The 16,271-nt window shown below is 27.7% G+C and overlaps 1 protein-coding gene across 1 annotated transcript; it reads right to left on the bottom strand.

Annotated features, from left to right (window-relative positions):
- Positions 1–4,329: 4,329 nt before the first annotated feature.
- Positions 4,330–14,438, bottom strand: LOC135931038 (TATA box-binding protein-like 2). The gene is made up of 5 exons (XM_065467899.1): positions 14,154–14,438; positions 14,030–14,112; positions 9,778–9,945; positions 6,836–6,930; positions 4,330–5,362 (listed from the first exon to the last, which is right to left on the bottom strand). The coding sequence occupies exons 1-5, from the start codon at positions 14,433–14,435 to the stop codon at positions 4,686–4,688; spliced, it is 1,305 nt and encodes a 434-aa protein (XP_065323971.1). The 5' UTR covers positions 14,436–14,438; the 3' UTR covers positions 4,330–4,685.
- Between the last annotated feature and the right edge of the window lie 1,833 nt (positions 14,439–16,271).

Raw genomic sequence — 16,271 nt, 5'->3', positions numbered from 1 at the left:
AAAACTAAAAAAAATATGAATATGGGTTTATAAATGCAATAAATACATTTTGATTATGCTTATTAATTGTAAAAAATAATTTGAACCCAAGTTTTTTTAAAAAACACCCTAATATTTAATCAAAGAATATTAATTTATAAAATTTTAATTGCCATATATAAATCTAAAAGACTCTAGTTTTTTTTAATAAATAAAAATTACAATTTTTTACATTTATCTGGTTTCCTAAATTTTAAGCCTCTACTTCTAAGGCATAAATTTGCATGTTCAAATTAGATATTTACATTTAATAAATATGACCAATAGTCAAAACTGATAATTAACCTTCTAAAATTTAATAATATATTATTCTAACTATTTTTCTTTACTTTTCATAAATAATTTAAAATGATAAATACAAAAAAAAACTTAATCCTTTATAGCATAGAAGGGGGTATGAGGCTAATTGTATAAAAAATGTTATTACTTATTTTTTGTATGGATCTTTTATCTTAATATTTGTAAGTAAAGTATATATCTCAAAATAATTTAATTTTGTTTGATTATTCAACACTTATAATGGTTTTGGGAGGGATTGCATAGACCCCACCTAATCTTGCCCATTATGTGGGTTTTTTTTTACCTAATTTGAAGAATTAAACAATAAATTTTTTTTAAAACTGTTATTGAAATGGATTGATAATAATTTATTTACATGATAAAAATAGGCTTCAACAAATGTACCTTTATGCACAAATACAATTAGTTGACTAGATAATACTTTTTATTAAAATATAAAAAATTATAAATAAATTGATAATTATTTACATGATAAAACTAAACTATAATGATAATTTAAATTTCTTATATAAATACAACCAATAAATTTATTTATATCAGGAATAATAAATAATGGATGAAATAAAAGCCATTTATGATTTAAAAAAACAAAGATATTAGTTTGAAACAAAGTTGCGGCACAGGAAATCTCAATATCTGTGGCCCATGTACCATTGCAACCCATTTTGTTCTTCACAATGTAATTCATTGTGCTATCCCCTATCAACCCCCTAAAGAAGCTGATGTGCTTTTTTTGAAGCATAAAAGAAATCAGAATAGTCCTGATCATTTCATGATGATGCTCAGCATTGCTGATTTTTTAACGAATTATTTATAATTTGTATTTATAATAAAATGGATAATATCGTGAACGAAATTTAGTAAACTATAAAGCAATATGAAAATTTAAAATACATAAATCTTTATATATCAGATTTTAGAATGTCACCAAAAAGTACTACCATAGTAATACTTTACTTATTTCCCAATATTTACTTGACTCAAAAATATTTCATACCAAAGGTAAATTGTTGATATAGACAAATTTATAAACCTTTTTAATAGATTTAAAAACTCTTCTTTTAAATATGAAAGAAGTATATTTTTATCCTATAAAGATTTACAAGATGCTATAAAGCAATATGAAAATTTAAATTACATAAATCTTTATATATCAGATTCAAAAATTTTAAAATCACCTCTTTTTGAAAAATTTAGATGTAAAAGCATAAAATTTCTTTGTATATTTGGTGGAAAGTACAATAAAAAATCCACAGGTCTACGCAATTACATGTCTATAAAACTAGGATGTCAATTCCATTTGTAAATTACATTCATAAAAAACAAATTATTTGTCAAGGATATGCATGAAAATCACAATCATCCCCATGGTAAAGGCACATAATCTTGAAATTATTAAGATAAATATATAATTTAACTTAGTGATATGGATAGGCTTATAGGCTTAATTAAATTTTGATAGAATATATATAAGATAAAAGTATGAAATAATGTTTTTAAAAAAATGAAAAATGCATTTTTTGATTATAAAAATACTATCTAATTTTAGATGAAAATTTATACCAAGCATTACCCAGACAAAGACTTAATGATGCGCAGTATAAATTTGTAGTTGAAGCTATAACTACAGGAGGAAATAAATCCAAAATAAAAAATAAACTATTTTTGAAGGAAAGTTTATAACCCTAAGGGATTTGCATAATATAGACAAAAATACAAAAAAAACTTATGATAATGATTTAATTACAATGATAGATAAAGTTAAGGAAGATAATGATGCTAATATGGAATTATATATTGTAGATGGGAATCTAATTGGTATATATTATGAAACTCATCAAATGCAGTATATTTTTTCAAAATATCCTGAGGTTATATGTGTGGATGCAACATATCGATTAAATAATAGACATATGCCTGTGTATATTTTGGTATAAATTGATGGAAATAATAGATCACATATTATATGTGTATGGATTGTCAAATCGGAGTCATTTGATGTAGCATCACAAATACTTCAAATTTAAAAAAAACTGAATTTGTGCTGGGAGAAAAGCTTAAATTGGGGCATTCCCTCATGTTCATTTGGAATTATGTAGGAAACATGTAACCAGAGCTTGGGGGGATAGGGAAATTACCCACAAAAAAGGAATATTCCTAATGATATGATTAATAATGTGAAGCATCTGTTGTATAGCATGATAGATGCACAGTCTTCTGACATATATTTTGAAAATTAACTAATTTAAATCTAGAATCATTAAATAACTATTTTTCTGGCTGGCATCATATCAGATATGAAGGGTCCGATGCTTGGAAAAGATATCATTTAAACAATATACAAATAACAGGGTAGAGAGCATTAACAAATATTTAAAAATTAACATAACCAAGTACTCTACCCTTCCAAATATTTACTAATTTATGTCAATTAAAATGTTAAATGCTGAAAGGGAACATGATAAAGCAAATCAGCTAGAGCCACCATTTTGGTAACATGTATAGTAATTATTCTCATGTTAAAAATTACTATTAAATTGATAGCTTGCTTCCTTTCGTCTCGATGATCCGGTAATTCTTATATAAAGTTTGCATCAGATATTAGAATAAATTAGGCTCTCGTTTAAAATTTTTAATAATAATTACGGGTAAAGATGGCGTCCCAAGCAGATTCGTATTGATGTATAACTTTTAATGAATGAATCGTCAGTCTGGGTATTATTATATGTCATTGGATCTGACATTTTTTTATGTTTTATTTTTCAACTTTCATTCATTATTTAAGCGCGTTTTTTTTTTAAATTTTGATTTTACCGGAAATGCAATCAATCATGTTTGGAATACCTACTCTATAAATTTCAGACATGTCCCTGAACTTTAGAACTTAATAAAATTTATATTAGATTTTCCATAAATATTTTATATGTTACTTGGAAACTTTAACAGTTTTATTATCTAAAAATTTACCTTATTGTTAGTCATTTATTGAAGTAAAATAAAGTTTAACTGGGTTTGTTTTTATTAGTGGAATAAAGTAGAACAATAATATTTCACGAATCGAATTCAAATATTATGTTTCTTAAATAAAATACCTCATTTTTACCAAATTTTGTATCTGGATACTTTATCAGTTACGACTTACGATTAAAATGATATAGTTTGTAAAATCTGATTATAAGATAATAACTCAACTTATTAATCTTTGATCATATGGTCTGCATTTTAAAATTTAAAAAAAAAACTTTTTCGATTTTTTTTTGATTTAAAAAAAAATCAATGATTTAAATACATTCTGCTATAACCAATAGGCTTTTTATAAATATAAAGCTAAGATTTTTTTTTATTATTTTGGAATTTCTTAGAGGGGAAAATTGTTTTTTTTTTTAACTATCAGCATTATAATACATATAAAATATAATAATTAAATAAATATTACAAAAAATTTTAACGCGCCAATAAAAAAAAAACAAAGTAGACAATTTGCGATTAATCTTTCCGCAATATAAGAACGCGCGATATAAGATACAGCCGAACGATTTATATTATTATACGCTTCACTTTTCGATCAAAGAATGAAGGATTTACAGCGAATATTTATTCAATTTTTTTTTTGAATATAATTGGATTTGTTTTTATAAAATTAAGAATAAATATGAATATATTTATCCGCGCCGGAAATGGATATATTATGTATTTCCGGTAAATTACATTTTTTTTCTTCTTTATTACAAATTAGCTAAAATAAAAATTTTTTTAAAAAAAAACGAGTAGCAAATCGACCCAGGAGTGAGTTGAGTTTTATTAGAGACTTAATACAAATACCGGTTTATTTCGGTTAACGAATTTTTTTACAAGAATTTTAAAAGGCAAATAAAAATGCTTTTTCTTTAAAAAAAAAGGAGAAGAATTAGAAAAGAAAAAAAAGGGAGAAGAATTAGAAAAGAAAAAAAAGGAGAATTAAAAAAGAAATTTTATTAAATAATAATTCACGTGAGCAAATATTTAAGAATCATATATATATAATATTTATATAATTTTTCATTCTCATCCGATTTTAAATTTTAAAAATAAAATGGAGATTGGAAGGGGGGGGGGGGGTTGTTTTGCATTTCTTTAAAATTTTCGTGAGTATAATAAAAAAATAACGCCTCCTAGTTGCGCTGTGGATGCTTTTAAAATTTATACAATTTTTTTTTAAAACCGAATAATTGATTTTGTGGTTATTCCTGGCCATGCAACAAAATAATCCTTTTTTTTCTTCTTTTGACTCCACAAGGTTTTGAAAAATGAAGTCCCAGCCAAATTAGCGGAAGAATGGGTTGAGCGTAACCAGTTAAAACGATGCCCTAAAAATTGTAGAAATGGTTAGAGGACGATTCGATTTCCTCGTTGAGCAGGTGGCTCAAGCTATCCTTGATTTCGCCGTCTTCCTCGATGGCGGTTGCGTAGGCGTAGTTTTGGTCCAACACCGAATTGCTCGCTAATCTGGGCGCGGGTTCGAAGCAATATTCGAATAAAGGGTTGTCGGCTATTCGACCGACGTGCTCGTTGACGCCGACGCCGCCGCCACCTTCTTGATGGTAATAATATGGGGAGGAAACGGAAGGGGCAGCGGAGGAGAGACCGGAAGTGAAGTAATCCGCGAGAAATGACGAAGAACTATCGATTATGTGACCATTGAGAGGCTGTGGCGGTAACACTATTTTATCTATTATCACGTCTTGTTTTGGGTTAAACCCGGGTTGGTCGTTGATAGTAGGATATGTTTTGGGATAATCTTTCGCGTTCGTAAGTGTGTCCCCCCTTTTATCGTGGGAAGACTCCAAAGGTAGACGAGGCGAGAGCGTGGGTGGAAGCGTAGCTGGTGACGTGGAATTCCCCTGGGTCTCCCTCATAATTTCGCCGTCCTCTTTGCGCGCGAGCGGTTGGAGCGGAATGGAGGTAGATGGAACCGGCGTTTTGTATTTGATCAAAAGCGGGCAAACAATTTCGAGCGCCTTTTTGATGTTTCTCACGTTTGGCGCTATAGTATCGAATAAAGATGACATTTATATGTTTTGCAAATACTAGTTTTTAGTGCTACAGGTAACGTCGGTGAAAGTGGACTCGTTACTAAAGGCGTATTTTTTTTATAAGGGAAAAGGAACGCTTACTCGTTACTCGTTTCGAAAAGTAACGAGTAATGCGTTAAAACGATACTTTCGATTATTTCTTAAAAAACAAATTATATATTTTTTAAAAAATTTTTTTTTAAATAAAATAATTTAAAAGCCGAGTTTTTAAATCCCAGATCAACCACCAAATATTTTTTTATTTTATACGGTCAAAATATTATTAAATCTAATTAATATTTCAATCGATCCACAAGGTATAATGTTAATTTGTATTCTTAATTTTATAAGGAATACACTACTACTAGTGTTGCTAAAAAACCGGATTCGGACCGGTTTTAAAAAACGGTCCGATTAAGATTATAAACCAAAATCTAAAGATATTGTGCACAGGCAGAAATGCTTGGAACATCTATGCCAAATCTAGAAGCTTACATAAAATTATAGGTAGCTAAAATCTTAATTTGAAAAATCGATGCAGATAGGACTTTCTAACTACTACTACTACTACTTATTTCCTCGGAGGAAGATGATTTAACTCTGCCCTAGCACCAGTATGAAACCATTTTTTTTTACAACCAATAAAGAAAATTGGGCGCTATAAGCCTACATTTAGTAAGTGTAGATTAAGTGTCCTAAATCAAATATGCTATAACCTCGATGTACAGAAGCTCAAATCTAAATATTAATTCAGATTAAATTTCTGATAAAGATTTTTCTATAAAAAAAAATTTGATGAGGATCTGAATGAAGATTCTTTTGAAAATGATCTGAATGAAGATTATTAAGATTCATGTGAAGATGATCTGAATTAAGATTCACGTGAAGATATTCTTGTAACCTTTTTTTGAAAATAAAAAATCATTTCTTTTAAATATTTTTAATAAATCCCCCCCCCCCCAAATTAAAAATAATTTCTTTATTAAATATTTCTGTATAATTTTATTTTATCCGTGGGGAGAAAGAAAATTTTTTTTAAATATATTTTATTTAATATTATACGAGTAACGAGTTACTTTTTTGAAGTAACGGTTTACGGCGTTAGTAAAATGCGCATAGCTATTTTGCATAACTTCCAAGACCCTCGTTCTCCAGATGATATTTCCCTCACGCGTATTTTAAACTGCCACCATTTTGATACATTTTTAAAAATGATTCAATCAAATCTTTGACCGATCACGTGATCAAAAAATTGCCGTTAATAAATCAATATTTGGTTATAAAATCTAGAAATTTTTTTTTTTAAATTCGTTCGAATTTCGCGAATTTTAATCGCGACGTTTCGACGATAATCATTTGATGATTTATAAAAATATAAAGTCACTCACAGAAAAAAAATGTCAGTAACCTAAACGTTCGAAAAAAAAAATCAATAAATACCTTACCGGTTATCGTTATACTCCCCGTGGAAAATATTTTGAGTGTTGCTTTCGGATCTTTTAATTGATAGGTAGCGCCAGGATGTAACTCGGGTTCGTAACTATAAAAATAATGTATTACACAATTACTCGATTTAAGGAAAAAATACGACGATTAACCACTAAACTATTAGATACCGAGGCCGCCAAGCCCGCTATAAATTTTTCAACTGGTCTTTGGGGACCGACCCAAAAATCTTCTAACCCCGGGCCAAAGGACCGGCTTAGCCGACCTTTACTCAAATATCATTTCTTGCCCCACCCTTCCTTCCCAAATCCCATGCACAGTTCGGGATTTCTGGGTAACGAAGGATTGGGTCTCGGGTAAAGGTCCGCCATGACTTTTACTTAGAAAAATTATTGATCGATCCGTGTTCCCAAAATGTCAAAAAACCTGAATCCAAATGATAAATATTCGGATTCGGGAAATTCCGTGACGAATCTACCAAAATAAAACGCGAATTCCCGACGGCCATTTTTTTTTTTAAAAATGATGAAATCGGCACGAAGGTTAAATAGGTTGTGTATTAGAGGTCTGCATTAAAATAATTTTTTACCAATTCGGTTTGAAAACATTAAAAATTTTTATTTTAATTAATAAAAAAATTGTTCTTACGAACTTAAAAAATAAAAAGCCTTTTCCTGGTATAACTTTTTATAAAATAAATCAACTTTTTGGTTTAATTAAAAAAAAAACTTTTTCTAACAAAAAAAACAAACTTTTTTCCCATATAAACAAATTAAAATCTCCTTTTATGGTTAATGAAATAAAACTTTTTTCTTTAAAATATATAATTTTTTAGATATATTAAAAATTAAAATATATAATTTTTTAGATATATTAAAAATTAAAATTTCCATTTTTGGGGAATAATGAAATTACTCCATTGTGTTATTTTATTTTAGTAAAAGTAATGATTGTTTATCTTTACATTGCCCTTTTTATTTTTATTTTCTTATATAATAATATAAATTTTATTTTTTATAACATAATTTTAACAAAATAATATTTTTTAATTTAATTTTAAAATATGAATAAAGAATCGATTTGCTAAGAAAATCAAAATTAATTTTTATAAGATAAAAAACAATGAAGATAATAATAAAACTTAAATCGTCTATAACAATTTAAAATTATTTTTGATGAGAATGACAAAAAGCTAGATTGGATTAGCTGCAATGATTGCGACTCCATCTTTAAATATAATAGCAAAAGTGGCACCTCCTTCTTCCTTCGGCATCAATGTTCATCTGCAAATCATGAAGATTTGATAGATAATAAAAAAAATAACTGGATATTTTGAAAAAGACATTTCTCAATTAAACAAATCGATAAAATCTGGTCTAATAGCGAATTTTGTAGAATATTGCGCTTGAGACATTAGGTATTATTATAATTTAATAAAATATTCTTTTATCTTTTTTAGGCCATTTCAAGCAGTTCAAGGACCTGGATTTATATATATTTTACAAAGATTTGTCGACTTAGGGGCAACATATGGTAAATTGGATGTTAATAAGATCATCCCTTGTGCAAGATTAGCAAGAAAAATATTAGCAATTTCTGCAACTAGTGCTACTTCTGAAAGAGGATTTAGCATTGCCGGAAGGAAAGAAGAACGTGTTTGAATCCCGAAAATATGGATTCATCATTATTTTTGCATTATAATTACTTATTATATTTATTTTATATTTTGTAAAATATTTTATTTGATAAAATAAATTGTCCATAATTTAAATTGAATATTTTTTTTAAAAGCATAATATAGTAATTTCCTAATCTATAAAACTTATAGAGGAGATGTAATGTTGAAACTATTTTCATTAGATGTTCAAAATAGCGGGGTTGGTTAAAAAATTTTTTAAACATTGAGTGAGCGGCCATATTATCCAAAAACCCGCCCAATATAGACCTCTATTGTGTATATTATGTACAAATCAAAATTTTTAATGCCCCCAGCTGAAATGTATCTCGAGTTATGGTACCTTCAAAAGTTCTAAGAAAGCCTTTTTTCCTCTCAGAATCTCTAAATACTCAAAAAAAAAAAATTTTTTTTGGTCTAAAGTAAACAAATCACATATAATTTAGTAGCCCTCTAAAAGCTTCTCCTTCAGAAAATGCGAAAAAAATTATTTTTAAAAAATATCCTCAGTATCCTTAGTATTGCTAAATGTCTAGTTTTGAGCCGATTTTCAAAAACAGCTGACTCAATTCTTGATCCAGAAAAATGTAACGCGAGCCTGAATTGCTCGCAGAAAGAACAAAGTTCTAGACATCGAAATCTCGAAGCTTAGATAGTATTAGTCGTTTCTAACAATAGGCTCAAAGCGAGCAACAACACTACAGTGTCCTCGTATTTCCGGTAAAACAAAAGGGTCCTAATACGAAACGACGAAACTCACCAAATAAAATAGGTTTTTTTACCAATATACACCTATATATTTAATCGAAAGTACTGATGGAGAAAAAAAAAGAGAAAAATTTAAATTTTTTTGTTGAATTTTAGGGGATAAATAAATCAATTATAGAGGGCGCTACTTTTAAAGATAATTATGATGGCGCAATAATTCTTTACAATTTAAACAAAAAAAAAGATTAATAAAAATTTAATCGGTATGTTTTATTCATTTGAGATAGTAAACATTTTTTTTTGTCTACAGATATATAATAATGATTGCTCTTTAAGTTGCAAGAAAGAAAGAAAGAATGCAAGAAAGAAAGAATGCAAGAAAGAAAGAAAGAAAAGAAAGGATAATAAATTAAAATCAATACCAATGTAAATACAATAATGTCGTTTAAAAAAACCAATAAAATAGTTTGAAATCGATTACCACGTGGTGTAAGCTATCGCCCGACCGCTACCCGAAATTTTTTTATAAAAAAAGAAAAGAAAATGGCGGGCTCTAACCTAGCTTGAGGTCTATGCTCTTCGGCGAACGTGTTGATCCTAAGAGGGAAAGGCATTTGGGTCGTGGCTAACACGTTGACAACCCGGAAATGACAAAATGACACGTCGAACCCTAGCCTTTGAAGGGTGCGAGCGAATTTGCGGCACGCTTGCTTGGCTTTATCTTCGCTGTTCGTTAATTATGGTATTTTTATTTTTTGATAAAAAAAAAAATGTAGAGGTTTTAAAAGCCATTTACTAACGTGGGAATCAGTGATACGGCCATTTTAAATGGTCCCGGCAAAATTAGGAAAGAGAGATTTGAATTCTCGTTTAATAAATTCGGAATAAACTATGGCTCGAATATTATCTGTTCATTTTTTCGCTGGAAACATATTTAGCTTCTCTCTCAAAATAAAAACTATGGTTATCACCCTCCTTTCCCCATAATCTAAAAAGGAAAAAATGGAACGAACGAATTTTTAGTGAAGCATATGTTTTGATCCATGAAAAATCTTTCCTTCTATTTTTTCGCATATATAATCAAATCTCATCTTCAAAAGAAAACCAAGAAAACTATAAAACCATATGAAATATATATTTTTTTTAAAATAATACTTAATTTATAAACGCTCCTGCCAGGATAAAATAAAAATATAAATAAATTATTTTTCATATGGCAATTCCGAAAAAAAAAAGATTAATTCCCAGATTGCGGAGGAAGGGGAAGAGGGGAATGTGTTTTTTTTAGGTGGATTTAGTGGAATGATCTTAAGATTATATAATGATTTTGGTTTTTGATGCCAACCTGACAAAATTTCAGCCGCGGCTTCGGTTTAAGTAAAAAAATAAAAGGTGGGTTCGGTTCGGGTTTAAGAATTTTCGAATTGATATTAAAAAACTAATAAATTTGGTATAAAAATAAATTTAGGCAAAATACATTTAAAAATACAAAACGGTCATAAACCTTGAAATAAAAGAGTTAATGAGGATAAATTTTAAATAGCAATGATTTCATAGAATTTAAAAAACAGATATATATATAAATTTAATTTCAATTATAATATACACTTCATTCATTCATTAAAAATATAATATATTAAAAATTAATCTGAACAAAAAATAAATCAATATATTATAATTTTTACTTTGACTTGTTCATTCCCTTAATTAGTAATCTTTGAGACTAAGTTAAAAATTAAAAATAAATGGCGTGAATGTATTTGATTGTTTTAAATTTATTTGTAACATTCCAATAGGAATCTTCGAAAAAAAAATTTAAAAAAAAAAAATTAGAAAAATGGCGTAAATGAATTTAGGTTGTTTAAAATTTATTATCACTTCACTTAAAAGGTATTGTGATAATATTATAAAATCTCAATTAAATTATTACTATTTGTATTTACAATTATACAAATATCTTCGTAAATGATTTTAAACAATACACTGAACCCGCTAAAGCCCGGGTTCATAAAAATTCCTGGGTTCGGGGAAATTTTATAAGTGGGGTTCAGGTTCGGTTCGGGTTCAGATTTCTTTATCAAAAACCCGGGTTTACTCATCCCGGTTCAGGTCCGGTTCAAATCCCTGGGTTTTTTTTTACAAAAGAATGATGGTTATATTATTATAACAGAGATGTAACGGTCCTGCCGATACTCACCACTACTTCCCAAAATAAGTCTCGGTCGATACAAAATGGATGATGCCCAAAAATGATAATTAATAAGGGTTAGACCGGGTTCGAGGTTTACCCCTCTTTCGTTTTTCCGCCGCAACTTAGAAAAATTGGCCTTCCAGCAGAACTTTCCAGTTTCTAACTCATCTTTCTTCTTCTAAATAATAATTCTTAAAAATAAACACGCATTTATATAAAATGTTTATCTGACACGGAAAATGATAATGGCGTTACGCGAGTAAAAATGTCAAAAATCAATTTTTTAAAAAAATAATCTATTTTAATTTTATTAAATTTTCTATAAAAAATATTTTCTAGGTTTTGGGCGATTTACTTGTTTGATCACGTGATTTTATTTTAGTAATTTTCAAAAAAAAATCTTTTGGCATGAATATATTTTTTTTAAAAAAAATGTCTCGCATGTATCGGCGGATACTTTTGAATTTTACCGATACAAAGTGTCATATGCGCAAAAATCATCATCTAATTTCGAAAAATAAATTTAATGATGACCTATAGAATCGGTTTTATGTGCAAAATCTTCAAAGATTTTTAATCTCTGAAGATATTTTAAAAATGAACATTTTTTAAAAGAAAATGCTTAAAATTTTTGATCAAATTTTACTCAATATTCCAAATCTTTCTTCTATTATTTGATTTTTGAGCATATATTGTGATGACTAAATCAAAAATTCCTTTTCTAAAAAAAATCTTCAATTTTATAATATTCAAAAAAAAAAATCGAAAATTTTGGGCACCAAACTATGCTACGTATAATATAAAAAATTTTTTTGCTAAGTATTAGCTATTAGAAATTTTTGACTAATAATTAACGGTTTTGTTATTGGTAAACAAATGTGGTGTCATGTGCTACTCTGATATTTATTTATTTTTTGTTTACTTTTTTATTTATTAAAGATATTTTAGATTTTTAGACATAATAAATAAGGCAAAATAAATGAGTCCATGAAATGTAAGGGTTCAGTTAGGTTGATTCAATCAATAGATACTTTATCTGCCAAATCATTAATTATCCCACTTTTTTAAGATATCTATTTTAAAACAATTTTATTCAATCATGTTGACAGGGGTCACGATGTACTGACCATTTTAGCCCATTAGGTAAATCATATGATGTGATATTGGTTAAATAATGCATATTTATATTTAAAAAAGCAAATACATCACTCATAAGTATTATCATTTTTTTATTTATTTACCATATGATTAATTTTTTATTCAATTTATGAAGATTATTTTTGAGGATGGGGTATTAAAGCATCAGCTGATACCAATACTGACTGAATAGAGATCTGCAAATGACAGAATCTTCAGGCCCAGATTGGTGGGAATTTGGTTTTGCCTGACCTGGCTTGGTTTTCAAAATACAAGGTCTAAACAGAAATATAAGTTGAACACCAAAATGAACAACTATATATAATACTGGGGAGTAGATGAATTAAAAACACTATGCATGGATTATCACATCCATGAAATATCCGAATTCATTAAATATTTAAATATATCCAAAAAAAATTTTTTGCCATAAAAATCAACGGGCTTTGTAGACCTATATAACTGACCAACCAGTGCCAGTGCATCTCAGCATGCCAAGTTAAGTGTTGGAGAGCTGTTTTTTTAAAGACTCAAATTTATGCTAGCTAGCATCGCACCACATATACAAAGGCACGTAAAAGATTATAGCCACATTTTTTTTCTCAAGGTCAATTTAGGCTCTTATATTTGCTCATTATGGCTATCTATTTCGTTCTACAACATTCTATAAATCAATTGTGTTTTATATCTAAATTGCTATTGTATACATTGGTAATTTGAATGATATAATAAATAATTATTAAATATTTAGTGAATTTATAGTATTATTGTTAGGGAAGCTCTTAAAATACAAAGAAATAAGCGGATTGTAATTTAGAGTATATTGTTAGGGAAGCTCTTAAAATACAAAGAAATAAGCGTATTGTAGCTTTAAATTCAAAAAAAAATGTATAAAATTTTTATGAAATTTTTTTTAAAAAATTTCCCAGCCCATGCATGGGTCAGGCTGGGTCAGGCTTCGTAGATCTTTATAATATGTACAAATTTATACATATTTTTTTTAGTAGTCTCTATGCTTCAGTAATGTTGATATCTTTTTGATATTTAAAAGTCATGAGGTTTTATTCCAATTGAACTCTTTTTTTTAAAAAAATACAAACTAACATGATTAAAGATTAAGGAAACAAGCCAAAAGGTATGGTACTTATAATAATTTTTTTTAGAGAATATATTGATGCATAGAAAATATAATAATTTTCTAGGAACATTGTTATTAAATTTTCTAAGCCAGCTCCAATACAAGTGAGCAAAACTTTTACCCTAAAATTTGACTTAAAAATAAAGGTAGAACCTCAACTTGAAGATTGTGACAATATTTTAAGATATAAACTTTGATAAAACAGTTTGAAAGTGACTAAAGATAGGCAATTTAATCCTAAAAAAAGATTAGTTAAAATTATAAGCAACTTTAACCAGTTTTGGCTAATATTATAATTGTATTTCAATACAAAAAAATGATTTTAAATAATACACTTTTTTTACCTAGTAGCTCCTGTAACAACCAGTTTTCCAGAAGACCATATAGTGGCAGTTGTATAAGGATCTCTCATTTTCATGTACACCAACTAAAGCATAACTAGCTAATAAGTTTACATTAAAAAATTACCCCTGCTTCTTTCCTATATTCAACATGCAATGCCTCTAAAGCGATTTTTCTCAAGTTTAAATGGCACTTTGTACTAAAGGCAGATACTACATTATTCACGTTTACATTAATCGATGGAATATTGGGCAAGTCAATTGTAAACTTGGAAGGTAAACTATGTATATCAGGATCTAATATTGCATCGGTATTCGGATTGAAAATAGAATATTCAATATTTGGTATATTTTCGGGCGGATAATTATTTACTGAATTTAATTTGATTTCTTGATAAGAATTATCCATTAATTGCATTATAACCCAACATGCGTCAAATAACCTAGATAGAGAATAGGATTGATGCTTGATTTAAATTCCTAATCAAAATTATTGTTAAGTTTTTCTCCGCGGAAAAAAAAATTAATTTTATTTAAATTTATTTACAAAATATATATGTTTTATGGGTGTATTTCATCTAGTACAATGATTTTGGAACAAAGGTTGTTAAATATATAACCAACTTGGTAGAAAGTTATTTGCTCAGTATTTTCCAACCAAAAGAATCCACTTATTTAACTGATTTATAGTAATTTAAATTTAAACCCGACTTGTATGTGCAATTTATGGACTAGCCTGTGATATACTTTTAAGTAATACCCACTATTACTTGTACAAGTACGTACGGCTCACCCAAAAAAGTGTGAAAAGCTCCACATTTCCCCCCCCTATATTAAGTATCGAAATTTATGGATTTTAGAAAACCTTAGGACAACTCTATAGCTTCTAGGTGGCTAAATTCTGAAATCACCTATTACCTAAAAAATTTAACATTTAATCAATGAAGAAACTTCCATAGAAGCAAGTAAAGCAATGTTTACATTAAATTTTTCTTATAAAATTCTTAAATAAAATTAACAAAATCTTTCTTATAAAATCCAAATATGACAGTTAAAACAAATGAATATTAAATTTTTATAACGGTGAAGAAAAAATACATATTATTTCAACTTAAAAAAAAATTACTACTATTTTTTACTACATTAAAAAAATTATATACACGAGGGAATCAAATTTAATATTGCCTTATTTTTAAAAATAAATAAAAGAAAAAAAATCATACTCACAGGATATATTCTATTCTTTGTGTCGTTTTATTTGAACATAGGGGAACTATAGGAATTAGGTTGACATGTGTTGGGTATAGATTAAATGGTTAGTATTAAAATGATGGAATTTATCAATTCAACGAGAATTTTATTTTTAAAAGTAATAAATATTGTATCCGATCAATTATTAATATCACAGTCGCTGTTGTATAGACAGAAATTAATATATATTTCTTATGTTAAATTTAAATTATGTCGATTTTTATATCTCAATATTGTAATCATCTGACAATCAAATATGTATATAATTTTAAAATCAATTAAACGAAATAATAATATTAAATATTATTTTACTATTATCAAGTAACTGCAGGAACTAAATATTAAATTGCTTTTTTTAAAACTTTTCAATAAATAAATTGAAATTCATGCGAATAAATTGTGTAAATTTTAAGTTTTCATTTTTTTAAAAATAAAATGTTAATAATTGCAATTTTATTATTTAAATTGATTTCAAAAAATTATTTAGCTTGAGAAATTTTTTTATTGTGAAGAAATTGATTATCGAAAAATGGTAGACCAAAAAACCAATTTTACAAATCTTGATGATAGCAAATAAACATGTGCATTCTTAACTTTTCTATAGACAAATATGAAAAATATGAGTGGCATGTAAATTTTTTGAATTCTCTATGTTGTTGATCATCATGCCTATTATTCCCAAGATAAAAAAAATATATTTTAGAATAATAAAGGATTTAAGTTTATGAACAATTTTTTGAAGGCAGCTTAACGATATAAAAATCTACTTATTAGTAATCGATAATTCAATTAAATACAATTGACAAAATATCGAATTGAACATATGATCGATTCGATCCACAAAATAAATTCCGCTTAAAAATAAAAAAATGTTATTCAACAGCTCCTGTGAGTGTACCGCTAAAAAGCCCGATTTGGACCGATCCCTCAAAACGGTCCGATTAGCTAAAATATTATTTTAGCATCGAGATTTGGCAAATAGACGTTCCAAACA

This window comes from Gordionus sp. m RMFG-2023, chromosome 1 (assembly GCF_954871325.1).
Source record: "Gordionus sp. m RMFG-2023 chromosome 1, tfGorSpeb1-WG-v2, whole genome shotgun sequence".
NCBI classification, from domain to species: domain Eukaryota; kingdom Metazoa; phylum Nematomorpha; class Gordioida; order Chordodea; family Parachordodidae; genus Gordionus; species Gordionus sp. m RMFG-2023.
The sequence above is the reverse complement of the archived record's forward strand: the minus strand, read 5'-3'. Positions and strand labels throughout refer to the sequence as shown.

Coding starts and splice junctions, on each gene's coding strand:
- LOC135931038 (XM_065467899.1), bottom strand. CDS start 14,435: ATGGATAATTCTTATCAAGAAATCAAATTAAATTCAGTAAATAATTAT. Junction 14,113..14,153: donor AATATAGGAAAGAAGCAGGG/GTAATTTTTTAA, acceptor GTTATGCTTTAG/TTGGTGTACATGAAAATGAG. Junction 9,946..14,029: donor GTTGTTACAGGAGCTACTAG/GTAAAAAAAGTG, acceptor ATTAACGAACAG/CGAAGATAAAGCCAAGCAAG.